The 13,446-nt window shown below is 44.3% G+C and overlaps 1 protein-coding gene across 1 annotated transcript in view; it reads right to left on the bottom strand.

The window, feature by feature from the left end:
• The window catches only part of Uvrag (UV radiation resistance associated), a 269,111-nt gene that overhangs the window by 92,881 nt on the left and 162,784 nt on the right, over positions 1–13,446 (bottom strand). The window contains exon 12 of the mRNA XM_028877489.2: positions 6,183–6,348. Within this exon, the coding sequence (XP_028733322.1) occupies positions 6,183–6,348 (166 nt within the window). The remainder of the gene's footprint in view (positions 1–6,182; positions 6,349–13,446) is intronic.

The following is a 13,446-nucleotide window of genomic DNA, read 5'->3' as shown; positions in this document are numbered from 1 at the left end:
ACCCCTTACCACACAAATAAATGCAATTTTAAAATATTTTTTAAAAATGAAAAAGACATTTCTGGCAAATGATAATCAAGAGAACTAGGAATTATTGAATTAAAAGCAGAAAAAAAGTCTTTGAGTAAAAAATTGTTCTAGGTGGGCAGACAGGTCATTATATACTGATAAAAGAGTCAATCCATAAAGGGTTGATGACATCGAGGGACAAAGACAGCATACTAGAGCAATGCAAAATGCACGAAGCAAATCCAGACAGACCTGAGGAAAGATGAAGATATTCTCACAGCGCAGGTTTGAGAGCTCAGACTCCACTTTCGGTCATGTGCACAACATCCAGGCAGATGTGAATAATTGCACAGGGGCACTGGTGGCAATATAAGCAACCAGACTCAACAGACACATGCTGCAAGCCCTCCCTCCCCCCACACCATGTAGATAAGGCATTTCAAAGCACATTCTTCTTCAGTATATGTGAAACACTCCAAGATAACTCAAAAAATAAATCTTAATTTTAAAAAAAAAGTCACAAAAATAATTGGTCACAATAGGATAAAACAGAAGGAAAATAAAAAATTTAAAAATAAATACATAAACTCAAATAGCATTTCTTCAACTGATGGGTGAATGAAAAAAATCACAAGGGAAATCAGATAGTATGTTGAGATAAATTTATAAAAGCTAACCGTGACATTAAAATATCTCAATATAATATTACATCGAATAAACTAGACAAGGAAGAGAAGACAATACGCCAGCCAGCACAATGAAGAACATCACAGAGAGTGCAGCTTACAAAGTCGGGGACATACCACCAATAGACTCAATGAAGCTGAGAGAGTCTCTACAAAGACTAAGCTGACAGACCTTTCACCTATGACAAATGAATCAGATACAACGCTGGAGGCAACAACACAGACCTCACTGAAAAAAAATGATGACGGCAAGTAAACAGTAGGAGCAGCCGACGGCACCAAAAAATCAGACCGACAGCTCGGATGGAATAGGTGTGCATGAGAAAGAGCGGAGGGATAGAGTGGCTGCAGAAAACTGGAACAGATACACAAGAAGAAGAAACTTCTCAGTGAGTCAGGAACCTCTCTAAAATAAAAGTCCAAGACCAGACGGCTTCACTGGTAAACTCAAACAAATATTTAAGAAAGGATTAACAGGAACCCTCAAACTCTCCAAAAAGTCTGAGTGGGGATCAATGCCTTTCTTATGTTAGGAGGTTAGGCTACTCTGATCCTAAAGCCAGATGCACACTAACAAACAAAAATGACAGGCTTACAAGTACAGGTATAAAAACTGTCGACAAAGTTCAGCAATCGGAATCTAAGAGCATGTTAAGAGGATTATAGGCCACGGCCAAGTGGGATTTTCACAGGAATCAAACATCTGATGAATGTGATACACCACAGTGACAGCAGAAAACAATGCAGCCCCTGGAGCATCCTTCACAGAAGAGACACAGGGAAAACAAAGACCTTCCTGAGCATGGCTGGGGACACTCCTGAAGGTGCTTGGTACTCAGGGGCAGAGGTCCAAGTGCGTTCTCTTAGAATGGAGAGACAGAGACGCCTGCTCTTCCAGCTGTTACTCAGTGCTGTGCTAGAAGTTCTAGCAGGAGCAATTAGGTAAGAAAAACAAGACAAAACAAAAAGCATCCAAGTCGGAAGGAATTCAGACTTTCTCTGTTCACAGACAACATTGGACCAATATATAGAAAATTCAAACAATCTGTGAGAGAAATGACAAAAACAATAAGATATACAGAAATATATTTAATCAAGGGCACGCAAAACTTGTCTATTGAAAAATATGAAACATTGCCAAGAAGAACCACAAAGGACCTAAATAAAGACAAGCTGTTACTATTATTAATTACCACTAAGATGCCAATACTTATTAATAAGATGGCAATGCTGCTCTGATCCATGGATCCTATACAATCCCTTCAAAATCAAAGTGGCTATTTTTTTTTCCAGTGTTGGCAAGCCTGATCCTCCAATTCCTAAGGAATTGCAAAGGACCCCAAATAGCCAAAACAGTATTGCAAAGGAACAAATTTGGAGTTCTTTCCCTTCAAAATTGCAAACATTATTATGGCCCTGGTATAAACACAGGCATATAGCCAACTGGAATAGAAATAACGCATGACCAATTGATTTTTTTGCAACAGGGATGCCAAGGCCATTGAAGGGAGAAAGAATAGCTTTTTCCACACACTATAAATTTAAAACAACAACTCCAAAATGGAACAAACAGCTACCTATAAGAATTAAAGAATTAATGTGGAAGAACACAAGGATCAATCTTTATGACCCTGGACTAAATGATGGGTTTCAGATATGACACTAAAGCACCTGAAAGAACAGAAAAACTGAACTTTATCAAAATGAAAACCCTTTTATGCACCAGGGGAACTAAGAAGGCGGTGAGGCAACTGTTTTAATTGTTTCCTCTTTACTCACTGATGGGGAATTGCCACCCTAGCATATTCATGCAACATCTCATCCTCGACTGATGGGCTTAAGAGCAGGTTATCAGACATGTGTGCTCATATCACCGAGGAAGAGGACGCTGCACACCATGACTACAGGACTGCATTCAGGAAAGAGTGAATAATCAGAATACTGAGGATAAATAAGCCAGAAACAACCACAATTCAATAGTGTTGGGAGGTGGAGCCTTTTCTTAAAGGGTGGTGTAGTCATAAGGATTCTGTTGTCATGAACAGATTTTGTCCTCAAGCTAGGACAACCGGACTTGACAGGAGCAATCTGGTTCCTTTACATGCCTTCCATCCCTCCCCCTACATGAGAATATGACTTCCTCCAGTCTGGAGGGTGCACCGAACGGGATAGACTCGGCCTCAGGGGTCAGAGGACATGTCAGGACCATGTGCCCGAGCTTCCCAGCCTCCGGAGCCATGAGAAAGAATATCTTGTTTATAAATCTCCCAGCACATGCGCACATCTGAGCACACGTGCACACCTGAGCACACGCGCGCGCACACACAGTGCTGCAACAGCACCAACAGATCAGACAAGAGGTCTGTTGAGATGCACGCGCAGTATAGTATCAAAAGCCGAGGTGCACCTGTACGATGTGACAGGTTCTCTCGGTGATTCTTCAGCACGTGGGAACTGACAATGGGGCCCAACGGAAGCCCTCCTCCTCTGCCAAGGTACATAATAATGGCTTCAAATTTTGAGGTTAAACTGTAACAACTCATAGAATGAAAAAATATTTGCAAATCACTTATCTGATAAGGGTCTAATATTCAGAATACATAAAGAAGTTTTACAACTTAACAACAAAAACCAATAACCAAGTTGGAAAATGGGCAATAGGTAAGGAGACATTTCATCCAAGACGATATACAAATGGTCACTAAGCATAAGAGAAAACAACGAAAACAGCACCATCCCATAAGGAAACGGCGACGAGGGAGTGCCCTTCACATCTGGAGTGCAGAACGGCACAGCTGCCAGGGGCAACGCTTTGGTGTCCTCTCAAAGGTGAACAGACTTCCTGCATGACCCAGCAACTGCACGGAGGTGAAGAAAAGAACTGAAAACGGGCATTCAAACAACTATGAGCAAATATTCGTAGTGACACTATTCAGGAGAGCCACAGGTAGAAATAACCCAGATGTCCATCAAGAGATGAATGAAGAAACAAGATGTGGTATACACACTTGACGGGAAATTATTGGACCATAAAAATGAATGAAGTACGACGGTGCTTCAACATAGACACATATTGAAAACATTATGCTAACTGAAAGAAGCCAGGAAGAAAAAGGTCACATATTGTATGGTCCATTTATATAAAATAGCCAGAATAGGAGAATCCATAGCGACAGAACAGACTGATGGTTGCCAGGGACTGAGGACGGGCAGGGGTTAGGGGGTAACTGTTTAATGGGCACAGGATTTTATTTGGGGTTTCAGAACTATAGAGGTGTTAGGTGCACAAAGGTGAAAATGTACTCAAATACCACTGAACACTCAAATCTTGAATTTTGTGTTATGTAAATTTCAAATTGATTTTTAAAAAATATCTAAGAAAAGAAAACAACCTCATATTCCCTTTGTCAAATACATACATTACAGGCTCTCATTCAATTTCTGGTGTTTTTTAAACTGAAAAGCATACTTGGGCTCAAGTCAATCATAACATTGGAAAAGGTATGGATCTAACTTAGTCAAGTGCTCCTTAGCTGAGAGCCATGTTCTTCCAGACATATAATCATCCCTCAACATCTGAGGGAGATTGCTTCCCACTCTCTTTCATGGTTGCCAGGACCCATGGTTCTCAAGTCCCTTATATAAACGGCATGGCTGTGCATATGGTCTACACATACTCTCTGTATGGTTTAGAGTCTTTTTAAGTTGCTTCTGAGTCCTACTATATGACGACAACCACACGTCCCAGCAACTCCACTGGTGCACAGCAGAACAGAGTGGGTGCTCGACACGCGCAAATAAACAGTCAGAGCAACACTGCTTATTGGCGGCTAACGAGCTGCTGTACTGGAGCTGGAGAGATGGCTCAGCAGCTAAGGGCACACTCTGCTCTCGCCGAGGACCCCAGCTCGGTCCCCAGCACCCACCTCAGGTAGCTCACAACTGCCCAGAACACCAGCTCCAGGCATCAGATGACTTCTTCGGCCTCCTGTGCGACGCCCCCTTCCCCCACATATACACATAATTAAAAATAACATAAAAAGTTAAAAAATCTTTAAAAGTAGTTCTTTTACTGTATTACTTAGGGTACAACTGGACATGTTCAATACAGACACAACTGGCTCCCAATACTTGTAACTGAATGTTGCTAAACTCATGGGTGCGGAACTCACGTGTAGGGATGGAGCACAAGGATGCCGAGGGCTGGCCACACTGCTAAGCTATCCTGTTGGTACTCTCTCTGCACAGCCCACTTTCCCTCTAAAGACAGTGATGCTAAACTGCTTTCAAGTTCCCTAAGTATACTTAGCAATATCTAACTTTCCATGCCATGGAAACGGGAATCTTCCTAATCTAGGGCAGTGGTTCTCAACCACATTATACATCGGAACCACCACTGAAGCTTTAAACATTACTCATATCTGAGTACTGCCAATAGAGGTAGGATCTCCGAGATGGGGTCAGGAATCTAGGGGTCAAAAGCTCAGTTTTTAAGGCTCTCAAGATGACTTTAATGTACAGCCAGAGTTGAGAATAATTCACCTAGAATATTCCATATCCCCATTCCCTGCCTGGCCACTGGTGCCTTACGCTCCTCCTGCTCCTCCTCTTTCTTGCCCTGACCCCACCTCCCAGGAGCAGGGGCTGCTGGGATTATAGTTCACAGACCAGGCTTACTCTGATGTTTTCTAAATGCCAATTATTTATGTTGGAAAGTAGTGTCTTTCTAGAAATTAAGCCATTTGACTAGAATTTCTGATGTATTAGTTTAAAGTCGCCTGCTCTGTCTCCTTACTCTCAAATGCCTGTATACATATTTGTGGTTTTTCTCCTTTTTTCATTCCTCAAACTGTTATTCCACCTTCCCTCTTTTCTTTCTAAGTCCCCTTCCAGGGCCTTGAGCACCGTTCCGCTGGTTCAAAGACCAGGCCTTCTGCCTCTTCTGCATCAGCACACTGCCCAGCAGCCCAGCTAACATCCACTCTTACCGTTACCGTTTCCTTCCATGCTCTTTCCTGGGCTTTTGCCAACTATTGTTCCTCAGTTGCTTCGCTTGAGACTTAGGTGACTTACTTTCAAATATCTTTTCTGGTGCATGTACTTAGGATATAAATTTCCCGGAGCCCAGATACAGCTACACTCCAAACTTTGACATGACATATTCTCATTACCATTCTGTGTAAATTTTATATGTCCTTTATGGTTTCTTCTGTTACCTGTAGGTTATTTAAATCTTACTTACAGTGTTAAGGGTCAACCCAAAACCTCAACACACACTAGCCAAACACTTCAGCACTAAGTCATATTTCCTGCTCCACAATTTGTCTGTTTTGACGGTCTCTCCATGTTGCAAGGCGTGCTTTCCAAAGTGACAGGTCATAGAGAAACTGTCCTCAATGAGAAGACACTTCACATTTCCAGTATACTCACCATTTCATCCCTGTTTCCAAGCAGCTTATATTAAAAACAGACAAGAAAGACACTTACTCTCTCTCCTTTTCAGTCAGCTTGTCATTGATATTATCTTTGATTGTTGATCTGGACCCCTTATGAATTATGGGATATCTGAGGGGTACTTGTAGGAAAAAGGAAATCATGGAGACCAAATGTGCAGTGTAACCAAGGGCGACGGCAATGCTTCCATCATCTTTTGCTGTAAATTCAAAAACAGAGGAAATTAAAACAACCATTTACCTTACAGACGTAGCTCTGAGGAGGTCTTATGCAAATAGGTAGGAAATAAAATATTAATCACTTACCTAAATGATGTGAATTTATGCAAATCTAAACACATTAACAAGGCTTGAAATTTCACCTACTAACTATTCTTAAAGCTATCTCCCAATGATTAGTGTGTTGAGGTCAAGATGTGATATACCTCTTATGTAAGAGTTCTTAGTGTGCCCAAATAGTCATTACTTTCTTTTACATCCTATCTATCACATAATGTGATTAGTCAGAGATTTTTAACGTAACATAGTCCAAATGCTGTACAGAATATTAATTCTGAAGTGAAGTAACAGAACATACTACCTCCTTACAGGGGGGGGTGGGGGGGTGTTATGCTTCAAGTAAGGGGAAATATGTTCCATAGTGAAGATCAAAAAACATATTGTTCATACACCAACCTAATCATATAATTTAGGTGGAGGTAACTAGAGGGAAAACACATGTGCCATACAAATGTAAGCATTTGGCTTTTAAAAAGCTACAAATTATATTCTAAAAACTCATCATTCATATTTCTGCTCCTATCTAAAGATAATAAATGATTATTCAAGTTCTCAGAACTCGAGGAATGCAACAGAAAGTCTCAAATGTCCCTAAGAAGGAAGAAAAGTCAAACTCCTACCTAGCATACAGTATTCCTTAAGGACCTTCAAAAGCTCCGCATGTGTAAAGATTGAATCCATGGACTAGGATATCCCAGCCATGGAGAGGGGGATGAAATGATCACAGCAACTGTGGCCTCACTACTGCTTGATGCCTAAGGACACCTTCAGCTTCAATTATTAACCCTATTTTTCATGTTGTTCTATTTATAGTTTTGATATCTGTACACCAGCTTTTTATGGCAGGGATGCCACTGCATGGTCCCTTCCGCAGTGAAGTCTCTGCCCTTGACTAAAATCAGTCTCTTAAGTTTCTCTTTGATCGTCCTGTAAACAAACATCACTTACTATTACTCACTTTTCTTCTTCCTAGACTTTGTCTGTAGTAATACTCTATCCAATAGTCATTCATTCACCAACAAATACTGAACGAGACTCCTCTTTAATACCGTCTTATTCATTTACAGACTGAAATCAAAGCAAACCAAAAACAAAGGCCCAAAGAGTCTAAATAACTGTCCGAAGTAACATCGCTAAGTCGGCCAACACCAAGGCCTCTGGTCCTTGCCCGCTCTCCCACACCATCACAGAACCTCCTCGTTAAAAAATCAGTATCTACTCACTTCAACTTGGAGTTCTAGAACGTACCAGGCGCTTGACACTTTGCACCACCCCAGTGTCTCCACACTTTTTTAGTAATGGAAAAGAACATATAAACAGTCTGTGATCCGGGGCTGGAGAGAGGCCTCCATGGTTCAGAGCACATGCCGCTCTTCCTGAGGACATGAGTTCTGTTCCTAGCACCCACATCAGGTGGCCCACAACCACTTGTCACCCCAGCTTCAGGAGGATCCAATGCTTCCTGGCCTCTTTGGGCATCAGCACACACATGCACGTAACTACACACAGATACAGATATACATACATGGTTAAAATCATAAAAATAAACCTTTAAAAACTGTCTGCAACCTCCCACTTCTGTAGTACTTCACAGGCAGGCTTCTCTCCACACAAGTCCATGGAAAAGTGGACAGCATTCATTTCGGATGACTAATGAGTCAATACTAATCAACATGCTAGGTATTTTTAGAGACTATGTCCTCTTGTCCCAGACACAGTCAGACTTTGATTACTAACAAGTTTGCCTCTATAGAAACCCATACATCATACTATACTAGTGACTAAAAGTACTTCACTTTAAGTGTGTGTGTGTGTGTGTGTGTGTGTGTGTGTGTGTGTGTGTGTGTGTGAGAGAGAGAGAGAGAGAGAGAGAGAGAGAGAGAGAGGAGAGAGAGAGAGAGGGAGGGAGGGAGGGAGGGGGAGAGAGACTTCTCAGGACCTGTCTATCTCGTTTTCTGACACAGTCTCTCACTGGTACCTGGGGCTCACTGATTTGGCTAGATTGACTTGAGCCCTGGGGATCCAACTCCTTGCACTGGGATCACAGGCCTGCACCAACTCCTGAACCAGTCACAGGCCTGCACCACACTTCCTGAACTCAGTCACAGGCCTGCACCACACTTCCTGAACTCAGTCACAGGCCTGCACCACCACTTCCTGAACTCAGTCACAGGCCTGCACCACCACTTCCTGAACTCAGTCACAGGCCTGCACCATACTTCCTGAACTCAGTCACAGGCCTGCACCACCACTTCCTGAACTCAGTCACAGGCCTGCACCACCACACTTCCTGAACTCAGTCACAGGCCTGCACCACCACACTTCCTGAACTCAGTCACAGGCCTGCACCATACTTCCTGAACTCAGTCACAGGCCTGCACCACCACACTTCCTGAACTCAGTCACAGGCCTGCACCACCATCCTGAACTCAGTCACAGGCCTCCACCACCCACACTTCCTGAACTCAGTCCAAGTCACAGGCCTGCACACACACTTCCTGAACTCAGTCACAGGCCTGCACCACCACACTTCCTGAACTCAGTCACAGGCCTGCACCACCACTTCCTGAACTCAGTCACAGGCCTGCACCACACTTCCTGAACTCAGTCACAGGCCTGCACCACCACTTCCTGAACTCAGTCACAGGCCTGCACCATACTTCCTGAACTCAGTCACAGGCCTGCACCACCACTTCCTGAACTCAGTCACAGGCCTGCACCATACTTCCTGAACTCAGTCACAGGCCTGCACCACCACACTTCCTGAACTCAGTCACAGGCCTGCACCACCACACTTCCTGAACTCAGTCACAGGCCTGCACCACTTCCTGCTCATCACAGCCGCACCACCACACTTCCTGAACTCAGTCACAGGCCTGCACCACCACTTCCTGAATCCAGTCACAGGCCTGCACCACCACTTCCTGAACTCAGTCACAGGCCTGCACCACACTTCCTGAACTCAGTCACAGGCCTGCACCACACTTCCTGAACTCAGTCACAGGCCTGCACCACCACACTTCCTGAACTCAGTCACAGGCCTGCACCACACTTCCTGAACTCAGTCACAGGCCTGCACCACACTTCCTGAACTCAGTCACAGGCCTGCACCACCACTTCCTGAACTCAGTCACAGGCCTGCACCACACTTCCTGAACTCAGTCACAGGCCTGCACCACACTTCCTGAACTCAGTCACAGGCCTGCACCACCACTTCCTGAACTCAGTCACAGGCCTGCACCACCACACTTCCTGAACTCAGTCACAGGCCTGCACCACCACACTTCCTGAACTCAGTCACAGGCCTGCACCACCACACTTCCTGAACTCAGTCACAGGCCTGCACCACCACTTCCTGAATCCAGTCACAGGCCTGCACCACCACTTCCTGAACTCAGTCACAGGCCTGCACCACACTTCCTGAACCGTCCAGCCTGCACCACACTTCCTGAACTGAACTCAGTCACAGCCTGCACCACACTTCCTGAACTCAGTCACAGGCCTGCACCATCCACTTCCTGAACTCAGTCACAGGCCTGCACCACACACTTCCTGAACTCAGTCACAGGCCTGCACCACCACTTCCTGAACTCAGTCACAGGCCTGCACCACACTTCCTGAACTCAGTCACAGGCCTGCACCACCACTTCCTGAACTCAGTCACAGGCCTGCACCACCACTTCCTGAACTCAGTCACAGCAGAGCCATTGCACCACCACACTTCCTGAACTCAGTCACAGGCCTGCACCACCACTTCCTGAACTCAGTCACAGGCCTGCACCACCACTTCCTGAACTCAGGTCCCCATGCTTCTGTGACTGGGGTATTTCCCCAGCCAAAAAAGTACTTTAAATTATGAATTCTCTCGGGATACTAAAGCTAGGAGAAATCTTAGATATCACAGCATGCAATACCATCAACTCACGGGTGACAAAAGACGAAGCCCAGGTGGACAGCTTAGCCCAAATCATATCGTGAAAACCGTAAGCGACAGAGTGAGGAAACTGCTTCCACGCCTCACAACATGCTGCTCTCCACTTATCTAAGTATCAGTCTCGGCTGAGGCTGGGAGTGCCTGCGCAGTGGCTGAACTCTGCCTCCTGCCTTCTAGAAAGTGCAGAGCCACCAAACTGCAAACACTCCGAAGAGCAAAAGGACTTGTGTTGAAAAGAACCTTCTTTCGAAGGGAGAGGAGGAGGAAGACTTAAGGGGCCCACACTTTGCATCACTGACACTTCCTTTATGGATCTAACACTCCCTTCCTACATGACCAGGTAGGAAAGGGGTTGAAAATTTTCAGAGAGCAACAAAAAGCCTTTTAATGCCTCCCAAAGAAGTCAAATACAAACCGCTAATGGTTAATACCTCAAGTATCTACATGCTTCTCATATTACTAAAGGGTAATGGTAAGAAAACTTACTTTGGCATATTTTTAGATTACATATACATCTTCACTAAGAGACCGGATCTCGATTCACCTCCTCACAGTGAGTAAAACCAATTTTGCTTAAATTTCAATATCCAAAAGGCGTCTCAAAGAGAACTGTACGCACAGAAATGAAAAATAAGTCAAAGGAATAGTGGACAATAGAGTAAAGTACCATTGGCAGTGACCTTCAGTCCAGGCTCTTCACACTCACCACTGCTCTCCCCATTAAACACCTACGAGGTTTCCCGCTCCACCAGCCTCACAGCTAAACACTGCGGTGTTGGATTTCCAATATTGAAGCTTTATATTAAAAGGCATTTTAAAAGGACCACGGGTGGAGCCTTACGGGGCCCAGGAGGATTTCGATACCCTCAAAAGGAAAACCACCTCCTGGTAGAGAAGTCACCACTGAGCCTCCAGTGGGAAAATGTGAGCTCATGTGGTTAATTATGGCAATTGCAGGCCATGCAACCTCAGATGTCACATTCTGCTGCCAATCATTTTAGCTGAAAACCAAAAGGCTTAAAAGTTCCCAGCATTCTGAGATCTGAAAGCCTTTTTACCTGCCAGCGCCAAAACATGGCCCTCTGAGGTGTGCTTTTCCAGCAAGCATTAACGACGTCTGCAACACCTAACACAGAGGAGAGGTGTGGGTTTCCTATGCTGCTCTGGGAGGAGAAAGGTCACAAATGACAGTTCTGTTGGTGAGAGGAGGGCTCGGGAGCAACGGGACGAACTGGAAGGTCCGTGAGACGATACTAATCCAACAGGGTTCCAAGAACTTGAAAGCAAATCGAAACCCCGCAGTCCCCTCACAATAGGTATTTCCGATTTGTTTTTAAAATGTAGGATGCCACTCAAAACTGGAGCTTTTGTGTAATTTTTATGATTAAAAAATGCACAAACACACAGCAGCTACACAAACTATAAATCAATTCAATGTTCCTTTGAGTGGTATGCCGGACAAACTGTCCATGTTGCCCGAGTCTGAGCACAGTGAGTGATCTCAAAGCTCTCACCATCCCGCTTTTCCAGTTCCCGAGGCAGCTCGGCTGGTAGGGGACCAAACGCCCACTGATCCAGACAGGACAAAATATTTAAGACTCTAATCACTGCCACAGCATTTATGGAATCATTCCATGTTCTTAGTGAGACACTGTTTGACATATGGACTCTCCTTTCCAAGAAATCATGCCTGCATGAAGGGACACAGACACAGAGGACATCTGGGTCTCATTACCACAAAAGGTTCTTGTGTTATAGATTACTTAAAAACACACAAGCACAAACGCTGGGGTTTGGGGTTTTTGTTTTGTTTCTTTTCTCTTTTTAAACTAAGTGTCTCAGTCAATGGAACTCAGAGGAACATTCTTTTCTGGGCACTTCCCTCCCATTGTGTCCAGCTCTCTCTGGCATACTCTAACAATCACCCATTCGGAAAAGCATAATAAATCCTGAGCCCCTTGGTGGAGTTTCCCAAAAATTACTGACCCATACAGTGTTAATCCTTACCTAGCTGAGGCTCAGGGACATCATAAGAAAATCAGCTGGAAGCTCCTTCCCTAGAACCTCTCCCAGAATGCACACTAAGTCTTTAAGACTTGGAAGGTCATTATGCAAAGACAAGGAAGAAAATGGCATCAGGACAGGAATAAGACAGACCTTAGATTCAGGCAGATCAGGGCTAACTTCATTCAGCTTTGTCTCCAATGAGTCCTTGGATGGAAAAGTTTTGAATTTTTCAAAGCCTCAATTTCTCTCTCTCTCTTCTCTCCTCTTTCTCCCTCCCTCCCCCCTCTCTTTCTCTCTCTCTCTCTCTCTCCTTCCTCTCCATCCCCCCTCACTGAGACAAACAAACACTATCCCCAAAGCAATTCTCGGCCCACAAGAGGCGTCTCACCGCACTAAAGTAATAACAAAATCAAACACCCCTGTACTTCATTGCAATTTTTGAAACAGTCTCGTGTAGTGAAAGCTGGCTTTGAACTCCTGCTCTTCCTGCCTCCAAGTGTTGGAATTACAGGTACCTGATCAATATCTTCTTGATGTTACTGCATTTCTGCTCATCTGACCTCAACCACCCTCTTACCCTCCTTTCAACAGGGATATGAGTTGTTTCTGAAGACAGCTCAGGCATTCTCTGGTTCAAGAAGCAGTTTACCTGGTTCCCCAAGAGATTATTCCCACTTGGAGTCTCTAACATAGACTATGTATTCAATAAGCACTCTTCTTGATCACATATCTGGTCCCACCACAGGACTACAATCTCGCCAAGGCTAGATCAATGCCCTGGTCCTCTCTGTATTCCTTAGCATCTGGCTGGTAGATAACCAACAGGCATCTATGTTGTTAGACCACATAAGTGTCCTGCAGAATGTAAACACGAGGCTACCCTATGTCCTTCTTGAGACTGCTGACCCCCAGGGGACACAGGGAGTGGACTGAAGAGGACCTCGGACTAAAATTAAACGTTTGTTTCATCTTATCTCCCATTTCACTCTTCAGCGACTTCACTGAAGAGCTACTGTGCATTTGTAAAGGACTGGAGAATATATTTGGATTTACTGAGCATTCTAAGTGTAGATAGCTA

Source organism: Peromyscus leucopus, chromosome 1 (genome assembly GCF_004664715.2).
Source record: "Peromyscus leucopus breed LL Stock chromosome 1, UCI_PerLeu_2.1, whole genome shotgun sequence".
Taxonomy (NCBI): domain Eukaryota; kingdom Metazoa; phylum Chordata; class Mammalia; order Rodentia; family Cricetidae; genus Peromyscus; species Peromyscus leucopus.
Note: the sequence above shows the minus strand (reverse complement) of the source record. Positions and strands in the feature narration are given on the sequence as shown.